Source organism: Mustela putorius, unplaced genomic scaffold, assembly GCF_011764305.1.
Source record: "Mustela putorius furo isolate JIRA1106 unplaced genomic scaffold, ASM1176430v1.1 tig00003845_pilon_pilon_pilon, whole genome shotgun sequence".
Lineage (NCBI taxonomy): Eukaryota > Metazoa > Chordata > Mammalia > Carnivora > Mustelidae > Mustela > Mustela putorius.
This window is the reverse complement of record NW_025421998.1, coordinates 36,249,322-36,268,659: the sequence shown is the minus strand read 5'-3', so window position 1 is coordinate 36,268,659 and position 19,338 is coordinate 36,249,322. Positions and strand designations below refer to the sequence as shown.

The following is a 19,338-nucleotide window of genomic DNA, read 5'->3' as shown; positions in this document are numbered from 1 at the left end:
TTAGACAAACTCCATTCTAACTAGATGCTGATCACCTTATTCCTTTTTTTTTTTAATTTTTTATTTTTTATAAACATATATTTTTATCCCCAGGGGTACAGGTCTGTGAATCACCAGGTTTACACACTTCACAGCACTCACCAAATCACATACCCTCCCCAATGTCCATAATCCCACCCCCTTCTCCCAAACCCCCTCCCCCCGGCAACCCTCAGTTTGTTTTGTGAGATTAAGAGTCACTTATGGTTTGTCTCCCTCCCAATCCCATCTTGTTTCATTTATTCTTCTTCTACCCACTTAAGCCTCCATGTTGCTTTTAATCGCGCGGCACCTGAAGGCTGCAAGACTCTCTACCTGATCATTCTCCACATGTTTCACTTTTAGTGCTCCCTGCTCAATCCAATAACACCTTTTGAGAATTGAGATTTCTCCTTACTCTCCATCATTATGCTCTCTACTACCAAGGTGCACTGTAGGTCACAATCACTGATCTAACTAAAAAAAATTAATTTACACAAAAAGAACAAAAAGAAAAGACATTATGTTGTTTTGATAGTCAAAACTTTCCACAAACCCCTAATAAAAGATCTCTTTCTTCAAACTAGAAATAACAAAAAATGTTAAGTGGTTTTAGGGATACTTTAAGCATGTAAATTAGAAAAATAAACAGAAACAGCAAGATTGTATATTCTTACCACAATTACCCCATAATTTTGGCATTAACAAACTGGTTTCCTCGAATTGGAGATGCAGAAAAATACATAATTCTTCACCTAAAACCAATTTTGCAAGCCAATATATATGTATGAGGCAAAATTCTACATAAAATGAACAAAAGATTTCCTATAAAAAACTTTAAAAGACAAAATCAGGGGACCAGGATAACAAATGGAATTACTTATACTATATTAAAATATGTGATTTCTTTTAAAGTTACAAAATATTCAATAAGCCAAGTTTGAGAATCAAATATTTCAGTCTTACAGACTGCTACTATAAAAAGCCTTTAAAGAATTTTATAATAAATTCTAAGTCACATAGTAACTAACAAATATATGTTATCATTAATGTGGTATTAATGCTCTAGAAAACTTGAAAATCCAAAAATAATATAGCAACTATAGATCATCAAAATTTGCCACAACTTTCTCATTAATGGTAAGCAACTATACTTAAAATAAAAAGTACATTGCTTACTCCAAAATTAAAACTGAAGAAAAACTACAATTAAGATAATGAATTTAAATGTAAAGGGGATAAAAATAAAAATACAATGGCAAAAAAGAAAAAATCAAGTCTCTCTTCCATACTATCATTAGGAAATAACTTGCTACTTTCAAAGCTCTCTTATCATACCTTTCTCAAATGAATCACGTATTTTGATTTCACATTTTTAAAAAATTCCCACTATGTAAGAATTCCCTATACTAGTTCATACAGAAACAAAGTTGAGTATAAAAAGTAGCTGAAGTAATAAGAGAGTTCAAATGAATAAGCAATGTCCCTGCAAGGCAGAACACAAGGGAGAACAAACAAAACCCACAGCATCAAAGGGCAGTGAGTTCACATTAGATGAAGAGGTGCCATTTAGAGAACAGGTGAAATTTCAAATTTGAGAAATTTGGGAAAATAAGGTAACAAATACAAAGCAAAGCACAAGTAAGAACTGTAGCAGGAAAGCATACAACAGGTTAAATGACAGAAGGTGGCTTCACCGGGTAGCAAAATGTCAGGAGGAGCATCTACATGTATACCAAGAGGCAATAAAATGCAACAAAAGAGATGGTTTTTTAATCCAATATATTCTTATATATCCTAGAACCATATTTTTCCTTTACTAAAAATGATATATCTTAACACATATCACCGTGCCAGATGCTATATGAAAAAAAGTAAGCATAAATATGCAATATTTTCTTAACGTAATAAACCAAGCAGGATTACTTTAGGCAAGTGGTAGAAAACAAAGAAGTTAGTCAATATTTTAGAGGCTGTCTTTTCAGCAGTCACAATACACTGCAGGATTGCATCTAATTCTACCTATCCTATTTTTTTCCACTCTGATCAGCTCTCAGATAAAGCTGCATGAACATACATACTAAATGCACATCATCAAGGTAATTTTACGAAAAATGAAGAAAAACAATCATAACAGAAATTTAAGTGAACATCTTTGTTTTAGCCAAGTAATTTTTCCTTTCAACATAACAAAAGGTTTTATGAGAACTGGGAATTCAAGTCTATAAAACAATTGGAGCCCTCAACTGTAAGGTGTTATAAAACATTTCCAGTGTATTTATGGTTTCTAAGGAACTAGGCTATAACTTTGCAAAGCAACTTCCCACTTAAGAGTTCAGCTCTTAAGGGAATGTATTCAAATTCAGAACAAAAAAAGGAAAAAAAAAAGACTACAAATTTTGCACTTAACCACTACTTTTAAATTATACAAAATACCACACAAATTTAAAATGGCATTTTAATTCGAGTTCAAATCTTTAAATTCTATTCACTTTCGTAAGTGTAAAAAGTGAGTTATGACAACGCCACAGTTCTTCTTACCATTTCTAAACTCAATTTTCTCTTTAATTTTCAAAAGCAATTTAACCGAATTTTTAAAAATCACAGAATGGCTTGGAAACTTATCTACAATAGTAGGCTTTTTATTCAAACAAAAAAGATAAACGCAAAAATCTTCATTTCATAGGTCCAGTTTTAAAACCCCCCAAAATGTATAAAATTAAAAAAAAAAAGAAATGCAAAACAATTTCCATTTCTGTACATAGTTTATCAGACTACAGTTCACATTACAGTCCTGAATGGCAGAACGCATTGTGTTGTGAGGGAGTGAGGAAGGAAAAAAAAAAAGAAATTTTATTCTTCTAAAACATGGATTGGGGTTTGCCAAGGCAAATCTTATCAAAGGTTTTTTTTCTTACTGTTTGCATTTCTTTGTCAATCAACATAAAAAAGCTATTCTGCTATAATAAATGCAAAAAATAATTACAGTCTTATCAAAGCTACTATCACATTAGAGATTTAAATGAGAGCAAAAAATGTTTAACTACCAAAATCTATAGTTAGAAGAACAAAAACATGATGTTTTCAATATTCAATCAGTATTATAAAAATCATAAATCACTGCACAAAAATAGGTTTTGTTTCCAAAAGAAACAGGATTCAAGATCAGATACCCTAAAACCAAACACACGACATATAAATTTGTAATGAATTGCCAGATGTCAGATTACGTGGGGAAATGGTACATTTTCTTAAAATTCCACTAGAACAACAATAATGATCCATCAAAGCACCCGGCTCATCATCCATTTGTTTGTGTGTTTTAAATAAAAGCCAACCAGTTGTTTTGTTTTGGGTTTTTTTTTGTTTGTTTGGTTGGTTTTTTTGGTTTTTTGTTTTTTGGGTTTTTTTTTTTTAGGCTTTCAGTGCCATCTACTGGAATATTGGCGAGGTTACAATTTGAGGCTTCCATAAAAAGATTTACAGATTTTTCTAGAAGGTTATTAAAGTGGAATTCTCTTAATCCAGCTTTATAGCATATTTAAGTGATAGAAATAATGTACTTTAATCACTTTATATGCAAAAAATCATCTAAATAAACACATTTGTTTTTAAAGAAGCAGATCGTAAGAACTGATTTTATAAATAGAAATATACCTATTAACAGATACTAAAAACACAAAATTAGAAAGCAAATTTTTCACATGTGATACTCTGCCAAATATTTTTATTTACTTCCATTACTCAACAGTTATATTTTTAACAGGTATTTTTCTAAATTTATTTCTATGAAAAGGAAAACATTAAAAATAATAGCTTAAGAGACATCAAAATTTTTTTTTTCTAAATCTGTCTTTAAAAGATTTCTTTTTTTTTTTTTAAGATTTTATTTATTTATTTGAGAGAGAGACAGTGAGAGAGAACATGAGCGAGGAGAAGGTCAGAGGGAGAAGCAGACTCCACATGGAGCTGGGAGCCTGATGTGGGACTCGATCCCGGGACTCCAGGATCACGACCCGAGCCGAAGGCAGTCATCCATCCAACTGAGCCACCCAGGCGCCCCAAAAGATTTCTTAACCTCAGTGAGAAACATTAAGCTGTCTGCCACATGCCTGTCCACTTGGACGTTAATACTAAAGAAAGGCACATCACAAACTGAAGTAGAGGGAGAAGTCCAGTGAATAGTCTAGATTCTGTTTTCCTGTTTTTATTTCAGTTTTAAAAATACCTCATCAGACCCACTCTCCAAAAGAAGAAATATTATCTATTCTGAGAAAAGATATCACAACACTTTCAACTCAGCGCCTAGAAACCACAGTCTTTCCAATACCTTCACCTTCCACGTCCAATAAAATCCTCAGTCCTAAATTCTGCTTTTAAATCCTCTCTCAAATTTAACCCTTCTTCATTTCCTAAACTTCATGTTCCCATCTTCTTTTCAATCCCACAGTTAAAGCAATTTCCCTTTCATAAGCTCAATCTTTACCTCAACACCTGAACCTAGCTCTCCAGACTCTGACTCCAGCACACTTTCCTCATATCTTGGTAAAGTTCTGAAAACCAAGCTCTGTAGTTAGTGTGTGGTTTTAGGAATTCTTTCCATGGATGCTAAGACGTCAAGTCAAATCCATTTATCTTACTTCACAGAAGCATTTTATAAGCAAGAAAACATTCTGCACAAACTCCCAGAATGCTGTATAAGAGAAGGTACTCGATATTTGTGGAATGCATTAAGTATGCAAACAAAAATACCTCCTTATATTTAGACAAATATGACTGCAACAGAGATTCCTTTTGTTCCCTCGGCCTATATTTTTCTTTAATGAAAAAAAAAATCAAAGGCATAGCTAAACCAATCACGTAATACCAAACCTAGCTGAATCCTATTTGTATTTATGAGTTAGTAAAATTAGGGTCTTAAAAAGAAACAAACAAACTTTATCTTTAAAGAATAATATGAGAAGGCAGGGGCTCAGAAAAAATAATATATTATTAGTATTCTTTTTATCAGTACTCTTTTTATGATATATAACCATTATGAGAGAACTATGGAAAGTGTTTACTTAAAGTCAAGATACAAACATAAGGTTCTGAATACTGATTTTTTTTTTAAAGATTTTATTTATTTATTTATTTGACACAGAGACAGAGATGACAAGTAGGCAGACAGGCAGGTGGAGTGGGTGGGCAGCAGGCTCCCCACTGAGCAGACAGCCCAATGTGGGGCTTGATCCCAGGACCCCAAAATCCTGACCAGAGCCGAAGGCAGAGGCTTAACCCATTGAGCTACCGAGGAGCCCCTGAATACTGATATTTTAAATCAGGATTCAACATACACTCTCGAATACAATCCTAATAAGTTCTGTAACTTAAACCCTATGGCTATTGTGATTATTATATATAATAATAATAAATTTTGGTCTCAAGTCTTAAGTCTTATAACCAATTAAGTAAAAACCTTTCACATCATTCAAAAAGTATAAATCTCTTTAAATGGGTAACACATTTAGTCAGTAAATACTATATAGATTAATTTCTTATATCCTTACCTCAGCATGGAAATCCCATTAATCTGAAATACAAAATAATCCATTTCCCAGGAATGAAATTTTAGGTCATCACTAACTCTTTACTATTTCCCACAAAAACTGTCCAAAAAACTTCAAAATTTTTTGTCTACAACAGTTCCTGTGGTTCCCCTTTCTCTGTTCTTGTCATCATGTCCTCCACTTGGCAAAAGGTTCCCAAACACTGCTCACACTGGGGTCACATGGGGATCACTAAACTTTACTGCAGACACCTGGCTCCACCCCACACACTCTGACTTCATTAGAATTGGATAAGGCCTGGTTAATAGTGATTCTAATATGCAGCAAAGCTTGTACACCACTAACATTGGCTCTGAACAATTTAAGCTAAGATTTTGGAACTCTCAAAGTTTCCTTTTCTACAGAAAGTTCTAAAAAGACTCTTGATTTTTTTTTTTATTTTTCTCCACCAAAAATTTCAAATTTCCAGCATATGGATCATTATTCGACTCACGTCTTAAAATAGAAGAGAGCATCATCCTGTCCATAAAATGCAGAAATTTTACCAGATGATTTCCAAGGTTTCTTCCCACTCAGAATTTATATAGTTCTCAAAACAAAACAAAACAAACAAAAACAAAAAACAATCAACAGTCCTTTCTGGATTCTCAATCACACCTAATGCCCTTCAGTTTTCCTTCACCATCCTCCTCTTTCTAGTGAGTTGCACCCATATGAAATTTGCCAATATTAGATTATTTTTAACCTAAAGAAACAGCCATTTCCCATGATTCATCCTAATATTTCCCTTCTATTTATTCTTTATACCAGAACTTTTAAAAAATATTTATTTATCTGAGAGTGAAAGAGATTTAAGAGAGAGAGAGAGAGAGCACACAAGCAGAGGTAGGAGCAGAGGGGGAGATGGGGGAGAGAAGGGGAGGGAGAGGGAATATCTCCGGCCAACTTTCCGCTGAGTGTGAGCCAGACTTGGGACTTGATCCCATAACCCTGAGATCATGACCTGAGCTGAAATCTAGAGTCAGACGCTTAACCAACTGAACCACCCAGGTGTCCTATACCAGAACCTTTAACATAACACAATCCAAACTAAACTATTTCTTTCTTGATAATCCCACTGAAATCTCAATTCCTTATTTACAACTTAGACATTATAACAAGAGAGGGAAGAAATGGGTCCATACCTAAAGACCAAGGGTGCCTTTTTAAAAAAATGTTCTATATACATATAATTGAGTGAGTTAGAGCTATTAGATGAAGTTAACATTTAAAAGTTTTGCTATACAAGTATTTACACTGACCACTTAAATAGTGTAAGTTGGGTTTATTTTTTTACTTCCTGCATTAGAATATCAGGGGAACCCAAACTAACAGAGTGAGGCTTTTATTACTATTTTTTTAAGATTTTATTTATTTATTGAGAGACAGAGATCACAAGCAGGCAGAGAAGCAGGCAGAGAGGAGGAAGCAGGCTCCCTGCTGAGCAGAGAGCCCGATGTGGGGCTCGATCCCAGGACCCTGGGATCATGACCTGAGCCGAAGGCAGAGGCTTTAACCCACTGAGCCACCCAGGTGCCCTTATTATTACTATTATTGAGAGGTACAACTGCAACATTATATTAGTTTCATAATGATTCAATATTTGTATACATGATCCTCACAATAAGTTAGTTAGCATCCACCACATACAGAATTCTTTTTTCTTAGATGAGAACTTTAAGATCTATTCTTTTAGCAACTTTAAAATATGCAATAGGGAGCACCTGGGTGGCTCAGTTGTTTAAGCAGCTGCCTTCAGCTCAGGTCATGATCTCAGGGTCCTGGGATCAAGCCCTGAATTGGCTCCCTGCTCAGTGGGGAGCCTGCTTCCCCCTCTCCCTTGCCTGCCTCTCTGCCTACTTGTGCTCTGTCAAATAAATAAAAACTTTTAAATAAATAAATAAAATATGCAATACAGTATTATTACCTATGGTCACCATGCTGTATATTACATCCCAATGACTTATTTATTCTGTAACTGGCAATTTATACCTTTTGACCCCTTCACCCATTTTGTCCCCTCCCCACTGCTTCCAGTAGCCACCAATTCATTCTCTGTATCTATGAGCTGGTTTCTGTTTTGTTTTGGTTTTAGATTCCACATATAAGTGAGATCATATAGTATTTGATCATACGGTGTTTCTCTGACTTATTTCACTTAGCAAAATGCCCTCAAGGTCTATCCTGCGTGTGCATGCATGCGAGCAAGCGTGCACGCACACACACACACACACACACACACACTTTCTTTATCCATTCATCCATCTATAAATACTTTAGGTTATTTCCATGTCTTGGCTGTTGTAAATAATGCTGCAATGAACATGGGGATGAATATATCTTTTCAACTTACGGTTTTCATTTTCTTTGTAAGTGGAATTGCTGGGTCATATGGTAATTATATTTATAATTTTTTCTGTTAAATTCTCTATATTATTATCTATTTTTAATTTTTTGAGGCACCTCTATACTGTTTTCCATAGTGGCTGTACCAATTTATATTCCCATTAACAGCATACAAGGGCTCCTTTTTCTCCATATCCTCAGGAACTTGCTACTTTTTTGTCTTTTAGATAACAGACAACATAACAAGTATACATTAAGTTAAAAAAAAAATCTACCCTAGCGAAGCTATTAGGTAGCTTGCTTTTCAAACTTAGTATTTTACTGTAAGCATTTTCTCTGCAATACACTTTACTAAGTTTAAATCCCAAACTTCAGAATAATTTATAGAATTTAATACCAATTTTGAAATAGGAGAAAGGGAGAAGAGAGGAACCTACACTGACTACTCCATATGAAGAGCCTCTAGCTTTGGAGTTCAACTCATCATCTTATTTCCTTTATAGTATCTGTCATACTTTGTAATCACCTTGTTTACTGCCTATCTTCCCTCCACTTACCCACCACCAGGCTAACCCATCCAACGCCCCAAGCTTAATCATCACCTGAAGCATTTATATTTGCTGACCTTGTAATCCCAAACTGGCCTCTATCAAGAGCCAGTCATCTCCAATCACACACTACAGGCCGGTGGGGGGACAGCGAGAAGATTGGGTAATGAGATCATTATAAATTCACTAATTACCCCTACTGGAAAACATCAAGGTGCCTGGTTTAAAGGCAACACAAATTCGCCCAAGGTTTAAAAACAACAGTAAGTTCTTATGCAATACGTTCATGTATTTTTTAAAGAGCCTCACTCATCAATTTTACACTGGTTTTGAAACATCAAATGCAATCTAATTCAAGGCATGTTCATAACGCATGATCTGTTTTCTTGAGTCAAAGAAATAAAAAGAATTATTTGTCAATTAGGATTTATGGTTATTGCTTAGTTCCCAGTTTCATCAGATGCAACAACCTTTTATAACATCACGCAAAACTGCTCAAAATGCCTCTCTAAGCTTTTTCTCTGAGTCATTTCATGCAAATGGGCTGGTTAGAGTTTTACCACATTTGGAGAATATGTTTGGGTCTGGCCCAAAATTAAAGCTAAGCTACAAATACAAAATTCCCATTAGTGGGTAAGGCTCCTCATAGGGGTGGGAAATCACTCTCCTGAGCAGCAGACACTAAGACATCATTTCAGGACTTATAATTCTGACTAAAAGAAACAAGCCCTATGTATTAAGATGCCAGATGCAGGAAACAAACAATACTTCCAAATATGATCCTCAAATTAAAAATCACAAGAGCAGACATTCAGAGGAAGACATTGTGATCTTTGATGGAGCTGCTCTTTGCGGAGGTAGTTCCAAGTGGCAACACCCCAGAGTGAGAAACAGCAGGGATTTTTTTTTTTTTTTAACAATGGTTAATAATTCTCCCGAGGGAAAGGCAGCTAGCTTTCAAATAAATCTATTAAATTTGTAAACTGAGAAATTAACACAAATCAGGGAATTAAAATCTAAGATATCTACAATTTAGTATAAATTATGCTTTAGCTACTTAAAAATCTGCTCTATAAAAAACATGATTAATGATGATTTTTGACTCGTGGTGTTACAGCATAAAAAGTGTATTATTTCATTTTATTTCTCCAAATCACAGCAGAAAAATCAATTAAGTTTCACATACATACATAGATATGTGTGTGTAAAAAACTGCTTTCAGGCTAAGAAGCTGATACCATAATAAACTCTAAATTTATCAATTTTGCATTTTCTGCTTCACTATAAAGAATCATACTGCATCCCAATGAGTAATGAAAGCAAAAACAAGCCCCAAGCCTACTATACTATAAAAATTTACTTAGCTTAATCATAACTACCATCTGCCAGTGGGAAGGAAAAGCTTCTGTGAATCAATTATTATCCAAAGGCAATATTATTTCTTAAGGAAGTGAAAAGTCACGTTCACACATGTAGATCAATACCTTTCCAGGGACCCGGAGACTCTCAATGGCACCAAGATCACTAAGGCTTTCTGGAGGGCTTTTCAGACCCTTAAAAAAAGTAATAATAAAAAGAATTTTAATTATGCTACAGAACTGTAAAATGACAGAACATACTTATTAAAATAGAAATCACCATTTTAAAAATAGAAAATTTCCAGCTTTAAAATATACAGAACATATATTCTAAAAACAACTGTCACTTAATACATATAGTACTACTATTAAATCAAGTAAATATGTACTTTTGGAAGTTCAGATGTATTAGATGGCAGCTTCACAACTAATGACTGAAGTCTAACTTAACCATGGTTTAAAAACAACCAAAAGAAAAGACTATTGGGTGACAGAAAGCATTATGGAAGCACTTATATATTAATCATTATCAAATTAACCTGATAACAACGACCAAGTATCATGATTCTCTAATAAATACACCAACCAGCTGAGCTAATCAAAGACTTTTAAATAATGCTAATTGTTTAATTAATACATAAATACCCTTGATTCTACCAGATAATTTCTCACCAATATACCCAATTTAACTGCATAACTGGAACTTAAATCTCACGTCTTACTGCTTTCTACCATTCTTTAGTTCCCGGTACCCAATAATTTCTACATTCAAATCAACTGAGGAATTCTGAAACTCTCATTTGAACCAAGGAAAGTTATCAAGACAGAAAGAAGTTACCAATCTCATTTTCTTTGAAAGCCTCTTTTTAAATATGGGCTATTCAAAGCAGATACCTAAAGTTCCTGTAATATTAGTCTGTAAATAAAATTAGTTGGTACATAAATTTGAAGAGCCTTTTTGTCCTTTAGATACCCTATATTGGCCCTTTGATGTCCTCAGTAACCAAAACATAGGGCATACTTAGGTTAACTATTTGAGACATATAGCAGAACTTGCTTATTTTTAAATTATAGAGCTATGTATTTTATCTTTCCTATTACAAGATATGACCAGTCATAACTACAATTTTTTAAGACAAGGTGCTTTGCCTCACCCCCAAGTATTCCATTACTCCCAGGACACTCCACCCAGGTTTCTCTCACTTTCATTCTCTCTCGTATTCTTTCTCTCTATCCCTCTTCCTCTCCCTCTCACACAAACACATACACACATACACACACACATAAATACGTACACACACGAGTGCAAACTTCATAATTTGATTCAAAACCATGACCACCCCAAAATATATTTTTTAAAAATATAACTGCCATGCCCTTTTTAAAAAAAGGCTTATTTGAGAGAGAGGAAGCCTGCACAGGGGGAGGAGCAAGGAGAGAGAGAGAGAGAAAACAAGTCCCAAGCAGATTCCACAGAGTGCAGACCCCAATACAAGGCTCGAACTCATGACCCTGAGATCATGACCTGAGCCAAAACCAAGGATGCTTAACCTACCAGCGCCACCCAGGTGCCCCGCCACACCTTTTGAACAAACATTTTTAAAACTATAGATGTGTTTGACCAATCTAACAGAAATTCTTGGGGGATTATATCACAGGTAATTTTCTTTCTCCCCAGAGCTACTCGATAAAGAAACCAATGCCTGAAATGTAAAGAAGTAATGTATGCCAATACATAGGAAAAGGCCTTACTCCAAATGAGTCACCCCATACAATAATAATTTGCTACTTGCATATGGCAATTTTCCACCAAATGTACAAAATAGAAGTAGTAAAAACTGGAAACCGTATTACATGTTAGGAAGTAGGGGAGCTCAGTGATTCAGGGAATGGGCTCTGTAGTCTTGAACCACTTGTCTAACCTGCCTATCTTTATGTTCTAATGAATACGACAATAATGCAGAGGCCAATAATAAGTAATAACGGAGATAATGTATGTGAGAGGCCAAAATCAGTGTCTAGATATGGCAAGCTTTCTTTAAGGGCTAACCATTATTCTGAATATTATTACTGTAACCACAGAGAAATGTTTCTCTTTTGTCAAGACAGAAATAAAGAATTACACAAATGTTCAGAGCATATCTGACATGTGTATTTTAGGATTATAGATCTTGAACCCTTTAATTAGCAATTTTATAAATTTCTACTGACAAAAATGAAGTCACGATTTTTATCCTCACTTCCCTAAAGCAGTTAAGTCATGGTTAAAACTGTGATACTCTGCAATTACAAAACTGAAACTTTCGCTGTAATCCTTAAACATTATTGATGTTCTTTGATATTTGGTATCTGTTTTAATAAATTTCTCCAGTTTAAATTTATACAAAATTCAGCACACATAATACCTGCCTCTGCACTTTATTTCTTTGCTTGAAGCACAGTAACACTTCAGACTACTTCTGTTATGCCTACATGAATCTTCTATGTCCATTTAGGAGACCAGCAACTTATGTCCCAAAGATCAAAAGGAGCATGTGAGGTGGTTTCTGCCTCCTTCTCTTTTTCAGCAAAATTCAACATAGTCGTTATTCTCAGTCCTCAACTTCTCTTGAACCCTAATCAGGCTTTCCTCACCCACTACTTCATGAAAAGTGCCGCTGTCGAGTACCAGATGACAGTCCAAAGGCTCACTGTTTAATGCTGCTCAGTCCAAAGGCTCATTCTCACCTTCTGCCACCTGTCTGCAGCACCTAACACAGCTGATCACTCCCTTCTCTTTTAAATTCTTTACTTGGCTTCCAGGACCCAGTCTACTTGGTGGTTCTGTTTATCCACTATGTATCCAACAAATATTTACTGAGCATCTGATATGGGACAGGTGATCTCTGAGATGCTGCAGTCCTCCCTTACTGGCTTCTCCTTCTCAATCAGCCTCGCTAGATCTGCCTCTTTCCCTAACCTTTTAAAATCGGTATCTCATGATTTGCAAGTGTGACCTCCTTTTTATATCCACACTCATTCCATTGGTGATCTTAGCCAGTTCAATGTGTTTGTAAGTCCCAAATTTGTATCTATATCCTGTGTTTCTCCTCAGAAACTGAGACTCTTAGCCAACTGCTTATGTTATCTAGCCACTTAAATGTCTAAAAGAGGCCTTCATATGAGTAAGTCTAAAAACCTTCTGCCTTCCTCTGTTCCTTCCTCAGCCTTACCCACTTCATTAAATGGCAATTCCAATTGTTGAGGCCAAAAAATCTGGACTCAACCCTGACGCTTCTCCTTCTCTCATAGCCCAAATCCGATCCGTCAAGAAAAACTGTCGACTCTGTATCTACAGTATACCCATGATCCAGCCTCTTGTCAACCCTTCCACAACTAACACTCTGGTTAAGGCCCACCCATTCTCTCATTCAAATTATGGCAACAGCATCCTTATTGTTCTACCTGGTTTTGCTCTTTTTCCCTCTTCAAATTATCCTTTTAAAAGAGGCCAGAAAGATCTTTCTGAAGCCCATATATGTAAAATGAGATCAATCCCCTGCTTGCTATTTCAATAAAAATAGAAGCCTGGCTTTGCTATTAGTGAGAAGAAAAGTAGTAGGAGATGAGGTCAAAATGAGGTCCTGGGTGATCTGGCTTCCTGCTCTCAGCCCTGTGACCTCATCCAGACCTCATCTCCTACTGTTTTCTCTTCACTTACTTTACTCCCCCTACACTGGTGTCAGGCTGTTCCTCAGCCATGCTTCTGCCACAAGGCCTCTGCATTTGCTCTTCCTTCTACCCGGAATGTTGCTTTCCAAATATCCACACGGTTCACTTCCTCACTTCCTTCAGGTTTTTACCTGAATGTCACCTTCTCAGTGAGGCCTTCCATGGCCTCACTATTTAAGTAGTAGGAGATGAGGTCACTATTTAAGGTTATAAACGATCCCAACTTGCCAACAACTCCCAGGCCTCCCTAACTCCTCTTCTTCCTAAACATTAATCCCTATGTTTGCCTGAGCACTTGTCTGTTTTGTTCACTGCTGCACCCCCAAACTTAGAATAGTGCCTGGCACATAGTGCTCTGTAAACATTTGTTGAATGAACTGAAAGAACAGAGGCCAGCATAATAGAGAAGGCTGAACAACAGAACTGATCTAAATAAAGAGTGCTAACAAAGCCCACCCTCGCATTCTTTTCCAAACCAAGATCCTTGCAGAGCTGAAATGCCAAAACACCTAAGCTGCACAGACTTTTCATATCGCTCCACCATAATGATATCATCAGCAAACTCTTCAGCCTCACAAAAAAGAAAAATCTTTGTGTATATTTATTTGTAATACTACTATATTTAACCCAATAATAGAGTACTAAATAAAAATCTCCAGTGTTACTCTAGGCAGTACTCTACTTTCATATCTGAAAGATTAATGAAATGTGTATTAGTAATGATTAAACATGTGGAAATCAAGCCATAAACAAACATAACGAGGATGACTTTTAAAATCTGTGTAGGGGCGCCTAGGTAGCTCAGTCAATTAAGCATCCAACTCCTGGTTTTGGCTCAGGTCATGATCCTGGGATAATGAGATCATGCCCCAAGTCGGGCTCTGCACTCAACATGGAATCAACATGGAGACTCTCTCCCTCTTCCTCCACGCTCCCCCATCCACCCACTCGAGCTCTCGTTCTCTCTGTAAAATAAATAAATATAGCCTTTTAAAAAATCTGTGTAAAACTCCTAGTTTTATCTCACTTTTTACACAGTATGGTTCCAGCTTTCTGTATGTGTTCTTAGGTTTTTTTCTATACCAACTAAGCACTGATTCGACCTTCTCAAGTCCAATAAGCAATTGACTGAGGCTGAAGAGTCACCATTTTCACAATTCCACTACCTTCAGGAGACCTCTGTGATCAAGCACTTCCTTGATAAGACCCAGGTGTGTTAACTCCTTTATCTCTTTTATCTTCATCATATCATATGAACATCAGCACCAGGCTGACCCCATGAGATCCATGTTAGTGTTCCTATATTAAAGATGTGGAAACATGGGGCACCTGGGTGGCTCAGTGGGTTAAGCCTTTGCCTTCAGCTCAGGTCATGATCTCAAGGTCTTGGGATAGAGCCCCACATCAGGCTCTCTGCTCAGCAGGGAGCCTGCTTCTCTCTCTCTCTCTCTCTCTCTCTGCCTACCTCTCTGTCTGCTTGTGATCTCTATCTCTCAGATAAATAAATAAATAAAATCTTAAAAAAAAAAAAAAGATGTAGAAACAAATTCTCTAAAAAGCTTGGTGACTTCCTCAAAGTCACATAGCTATGGCAGGATGGAGCAGGACCTAAACATCCTCAAGTAACAAGTGGTATAAACCCTAATTCCAGTCTCAACAAATATGAGGGATTGTCACATACTTAAATCTTTTATTATTCACAGAACTTTCAAATTTTAGTTCCATGACATTAACAATATGATTTAAAAGGAGTATAATAATCATGTAGGACTCATGTGTTCTTCACAAGATATCTACCATCTGTAACCTATTCAGATTATATCTCAAGTAAGAGTTTAATTTGGAATTTGTAATCTCCTTCTAGTCAACAAGAAAACTCAAAATGAACCTTTCACTAAAAGATTATCCCCCTTATCTCCAAAGTTCTCAAAATTTTCTGATTTAAAACTCTAAATTATACTTCTCTCATATAAAGATAATAAAGAATGGCCAATTCTGGTGAAATATTAGAATTGAATAAATAAAGGTATCTAAAACCAAGTCATAACCAGTAAGTGTGTTAAAGGAAATGCTGACCCTTCTTCCTTGAAGGAAGCTGAGACATTATTAGGAAGTCCCTAACATTTATGAGATGAAATTTTAAAAAAACAGCCAAAATTTTTATTAATGAATAATCATTGCAGTAAAAATAAAAGGCTACTATTTTGCCATAACAATGATTTTTTTAAAGTATCATTTCACATGCATTAACTTATTGGCAAATCATATTAGAACTGTAAGATAAGATTAAGAAAATTAATTATTATTCCCATTTTCACATCTGGAAATTTAAGCTACAAGGTTTGTGAACTTGCCCAAAGTCATGGAGCTACCCATTCTGTCTTCAACTCATCCGTTTTTTTCACTCTTTCCAGTCATCTCTATTGCATAGACCTCACCTCCCTACTCAAGCCACCTGCTCACAGACGACACATATTCTAGAAAAAGGGAGCCCTGCAGGGTAGCGGGGGCTGTCACTGGAACGATGGCAAGAAGGAAGGGAGACAAAGATAGCCCTTACTGAAACTTGCTCATTGACCTTATCTAAAGGAATGTTTCTGGGACGCCGCTACCTGCCTGAGCATGGCTCAGATCACGGTGGCTCGGTGAATTTTTTAGGGTGTGTCCTGGCTTCCCCGTGCCCGATACCTGCCACCAGCCATACCTAAGTTCTCCGCCAGCCCCAGCCCAGAGAGAGAATATCTAGGCTCCTCTACCAGCGCAGACGAAGGAGGCCTTTGCTTCAGCCTCCGCGACTTACCTGTCGGGTCATAAGAGATTTTATTTTTTGCATGTCGAAATCGTTACGGTGGTACCCTGCCTCAAAAAACTAACATATCACGCCGAACCACCAGACAGCTGGCTCGGACACAGGGAAGCCATAGTGAGTAGTCACGTGGAGCTGCTGACTCGGGTCATCCTTTCCTGCGCTGAGTATGCTGGGAATTGTAGTCTCCCGGCAGCCGCGGACACTGACAATGAAGAGAGGAGGACAGTTCAGGTACTACATTTCCCAGGAAGCAAAATAGCGGACGCTTCAGTTAAGCCTGCGAATCTTGTTGTTCTGGGTGACCACGGTGACCACCCGTCTTTACAGAGGTACTTGCTCTGGTCACCCCGCTTCGGTAAGGCGAAAACTTACCTCATAGGTGACCGGGCATTGAGCGACAGGACGAAGCACTGAGAAGACAGTTTAGAAACCGGACTGACGTGATTTCCCCCTCAGAATGTAGTGGAGGAAACCCAACCTGGGCGGGGTGGGAGGATGTGGGACTGACGTGACAGGAACTCAAGGAAAGGCGCTCTTCCAGAAGTGACCTGGGAACCTGGGACGCTCCAACTGGCTATGAGCTTTGAGGAAAAGTGCGGCCCAATAGGCGTGTGTCCAGGGCTAGGGCTGTTCTTCCTCAGTCTTGACATCCACTGCAAAAAAAAAAAAAACTGTAAAACCCAAGGTTTTAACCCGCATCTCATCTAAGGCAAGTTGAGATAGAAAATATAACAGTAAGTATAGAGGACACTTTCAAGTTCTGATTTCAGCGTTTAGGAGTTTAGTTAAATTGGGGAAAGTAATAGGAGAGGTGTTCCGGGTTTGATTTAAGGAAGAACTTTCCAGAGGCGCCTGGCTGGCTCAGTCAAGCGTGCGACTCTTGATCTCAAGTGTTGTGAGTTCGAGTTTCCTTTCGTTGTAAATATTACTTAAAAAATAAAATCTCTAAAAAGGAAGAGAGAGAGAGAGAGAAACAACTTTCCAATTATGACAATGCTAGGGGGACAAAAAGCAATCCAGAATTAACAACAGGTAGCATTTATCAAGAGCCTACTACATGTGGAGAACTGTGCTAATCGCTTTACATATATTATCTCATGTAGTTAGCCACACAAGCATCCTATAGGGTTGTACAATTATTCCCAATTAATTTTTTTCTTTTATTTTTTCAATGATCCCCACTTTAAAGATGAGGAAACAAAGGTATGGAGAAACCAAGTAACATGTCTATGATTACTGCAACATGCAAGCAGAAACTAAGGGAGTGATTATGCAGGTGTTGTTTTAAGTAAGGGTCTCATGTATGGTGTTAAAGTCGTGAAGTATGGTGCCAATATTTTTCATTAATTTACATTTAATTAATGTTTGTTAGAAAACCCATGGTTTCAAATATTTGTCTTTGGACAACTGAAAAAGTGTTCAAGAGTGTCAAACTAATGAAAAATATTAGGTAAACCATAGTATGGGTCATAGTAAGATCTGGCCAAAATAATAAAAGTGGTTTGCAAATGATTGAAGTTTGGAGGATATTATATAGAGGTTATTTCCAGTTCTGAATTCTGTCATTCAAACTATAGTCTTGTCTTTTGTCTTTGTCTCATTTTTACAAATGAGTTTGTAATATTTGACCTAAGATTTCATAAGGATAAATGAGATGATGTATCTTCTATCATTGTGCTTAACAATCGCTTTTGAAATTATATGTTTACCTATATGCTTCTCTGTTATTTCTAACCCCATAAAATATTCCAGGCACTTTTGGGCAATCCTAGTTTAGTTCATTCTCTGCCTGCTCTAGTCTTTATTGCCAGGCAGTTCTTATTATGTGAAAATATTTAAAAGTCCTTGAAGGGGTGCCTGGATGGCTCAGTCAGTTAAGCATGGGACTCTTGGTTTTGGCTGAGGTCATGATCTCAGGATCATAGAGTCAGGCCCTATGGAGTTGTCAGGCTCTGTGATCAGTGCAGAGTGTGCTTGAGATTCTTTTTTCTTTCCCCACCCTCCACCTCAGCTCCTCCCTCTGCTCACTCTCTCTCTCTTTTTCTAAAATAAATAAAATTAAAATTAAATTAAATCTTTAAAAAAGAAAAAAAGAAGAAGAAGAAGTCCCTCAGGCACCTGGGTGGCTCAGTCATTAAGCCTCTGCCTTCAGCTAGGGTCATGATCCTAGGATCCTGGGATCAAGCCCTGCATCAGGCTCTCTGCTCTGGGTGCGTGCTTCTCCCTCCCTCTGCCTGCTGTTCTCCCTGCTGTGCGTGCTTGCTCGCTCTCTCTGTTTATAAATAAATAAAATATTTAAAAAAAAAAAAAGTTCATGAAAGCATCAAAAGAAACAGAAACTGCTGACTATATTAGCATATAAAATGAAACTCAATTCAGTTTTTAGTTATTAGGCACTAGGCAGCGCTGTACTATGCACTTTACAGTAGTAACAGAGTTTTGGTTGAAAAGCATATGTATATTAGAGCTGATGCAAGATGAGTAGTTCCCAAACCTGACCATTCAAATGCACCTGAGGAGTATACCATTGTTACTGGGGTTTTTTTAGGTTCTTTGTTTAAAATCTTCAGTGATTCCTACGGGCAGCAAGCTCTAGCATTTCAAATCCATTCTTTTTTTTTTTTTTTAAAGATTTTATTCATTTACCTGACCGAGAGAAATCACAAGTAGACGGAGAGGCAGGCAGAGAGAGAGAGAGGGAAGCAGGCCCCCTGCCGAGCAGAGAGCCCGATGCGGGACTCGATCCCAGGACCCCGAGACCATGACCTGAGCCGAAGGCAGCGGCCCAACCCACTGAGCCACCCAGGCGCCCCCAAATCCATTCTTTAGAAATGAGAAAATTGGTTCATCTAAGATTTCAAGGTCACACATTTTAAAATTAGAGCTTGAATCAGAACTAGAATCCAGATCCAAATTCAGAATTTCCCCCCTCATAATATAATAAATACACAAAGTTACAA

General features: G+C 36.9%; 2 protein-coding genes across 4 annotated transcripts in view; one reads left to right on the top strand and one right to left on the bottom strand.

Annotated features, from left to right (window-relative positions):
• Positions 1–16,876, bottom strand: part of VPS50 (VPS50 subunit of EARP/GARPII complex) — a 125,818-nt gene extending 108,942 nt beyond the window's left edge. For 2 of the 3 annotated variants that reach the window (XM_004776425.3, XM_013047843.2), the window contains exons 1-3: positions 16,751–16,875; positions 16,370–16,580; positions 9,985–10,053 (exon numbers count right to left, since the gene is read on the bottom strand). In XM_004776425.3, coding sequence (XP_004776482.1) covers positions 9,985–10,053; positions 16,370–16,402 — 102 coding nt within the window. In that variant the 5' untranslated portion in view covers positions 16,403–16,580; positions 16,751–16,875. Of the gene's footprint in view, positions 1–9,984; positions 10,054–16,369; positions 16,581–16,750 lie in introns of all 3 variants that reach the window. The other variant, XM_045062698.1, reaches the window with a different exon arrangement.
• The window catches only part of HEPACAM2 (HEPACAM family member 2), a 64,456-nt gene continuing 61,745 nt past the window's right edge, over positions 16,628–19,338 (top strand). The window contains exon 1 of the mRNA XM_045062701.1: positions 16,628–16,733. The gene's annotated coding sequence lies outside the window, so the exon portion shown is untranslated. The remainder of the gene's footprint in view (positions 16,734–19,338) is intronic.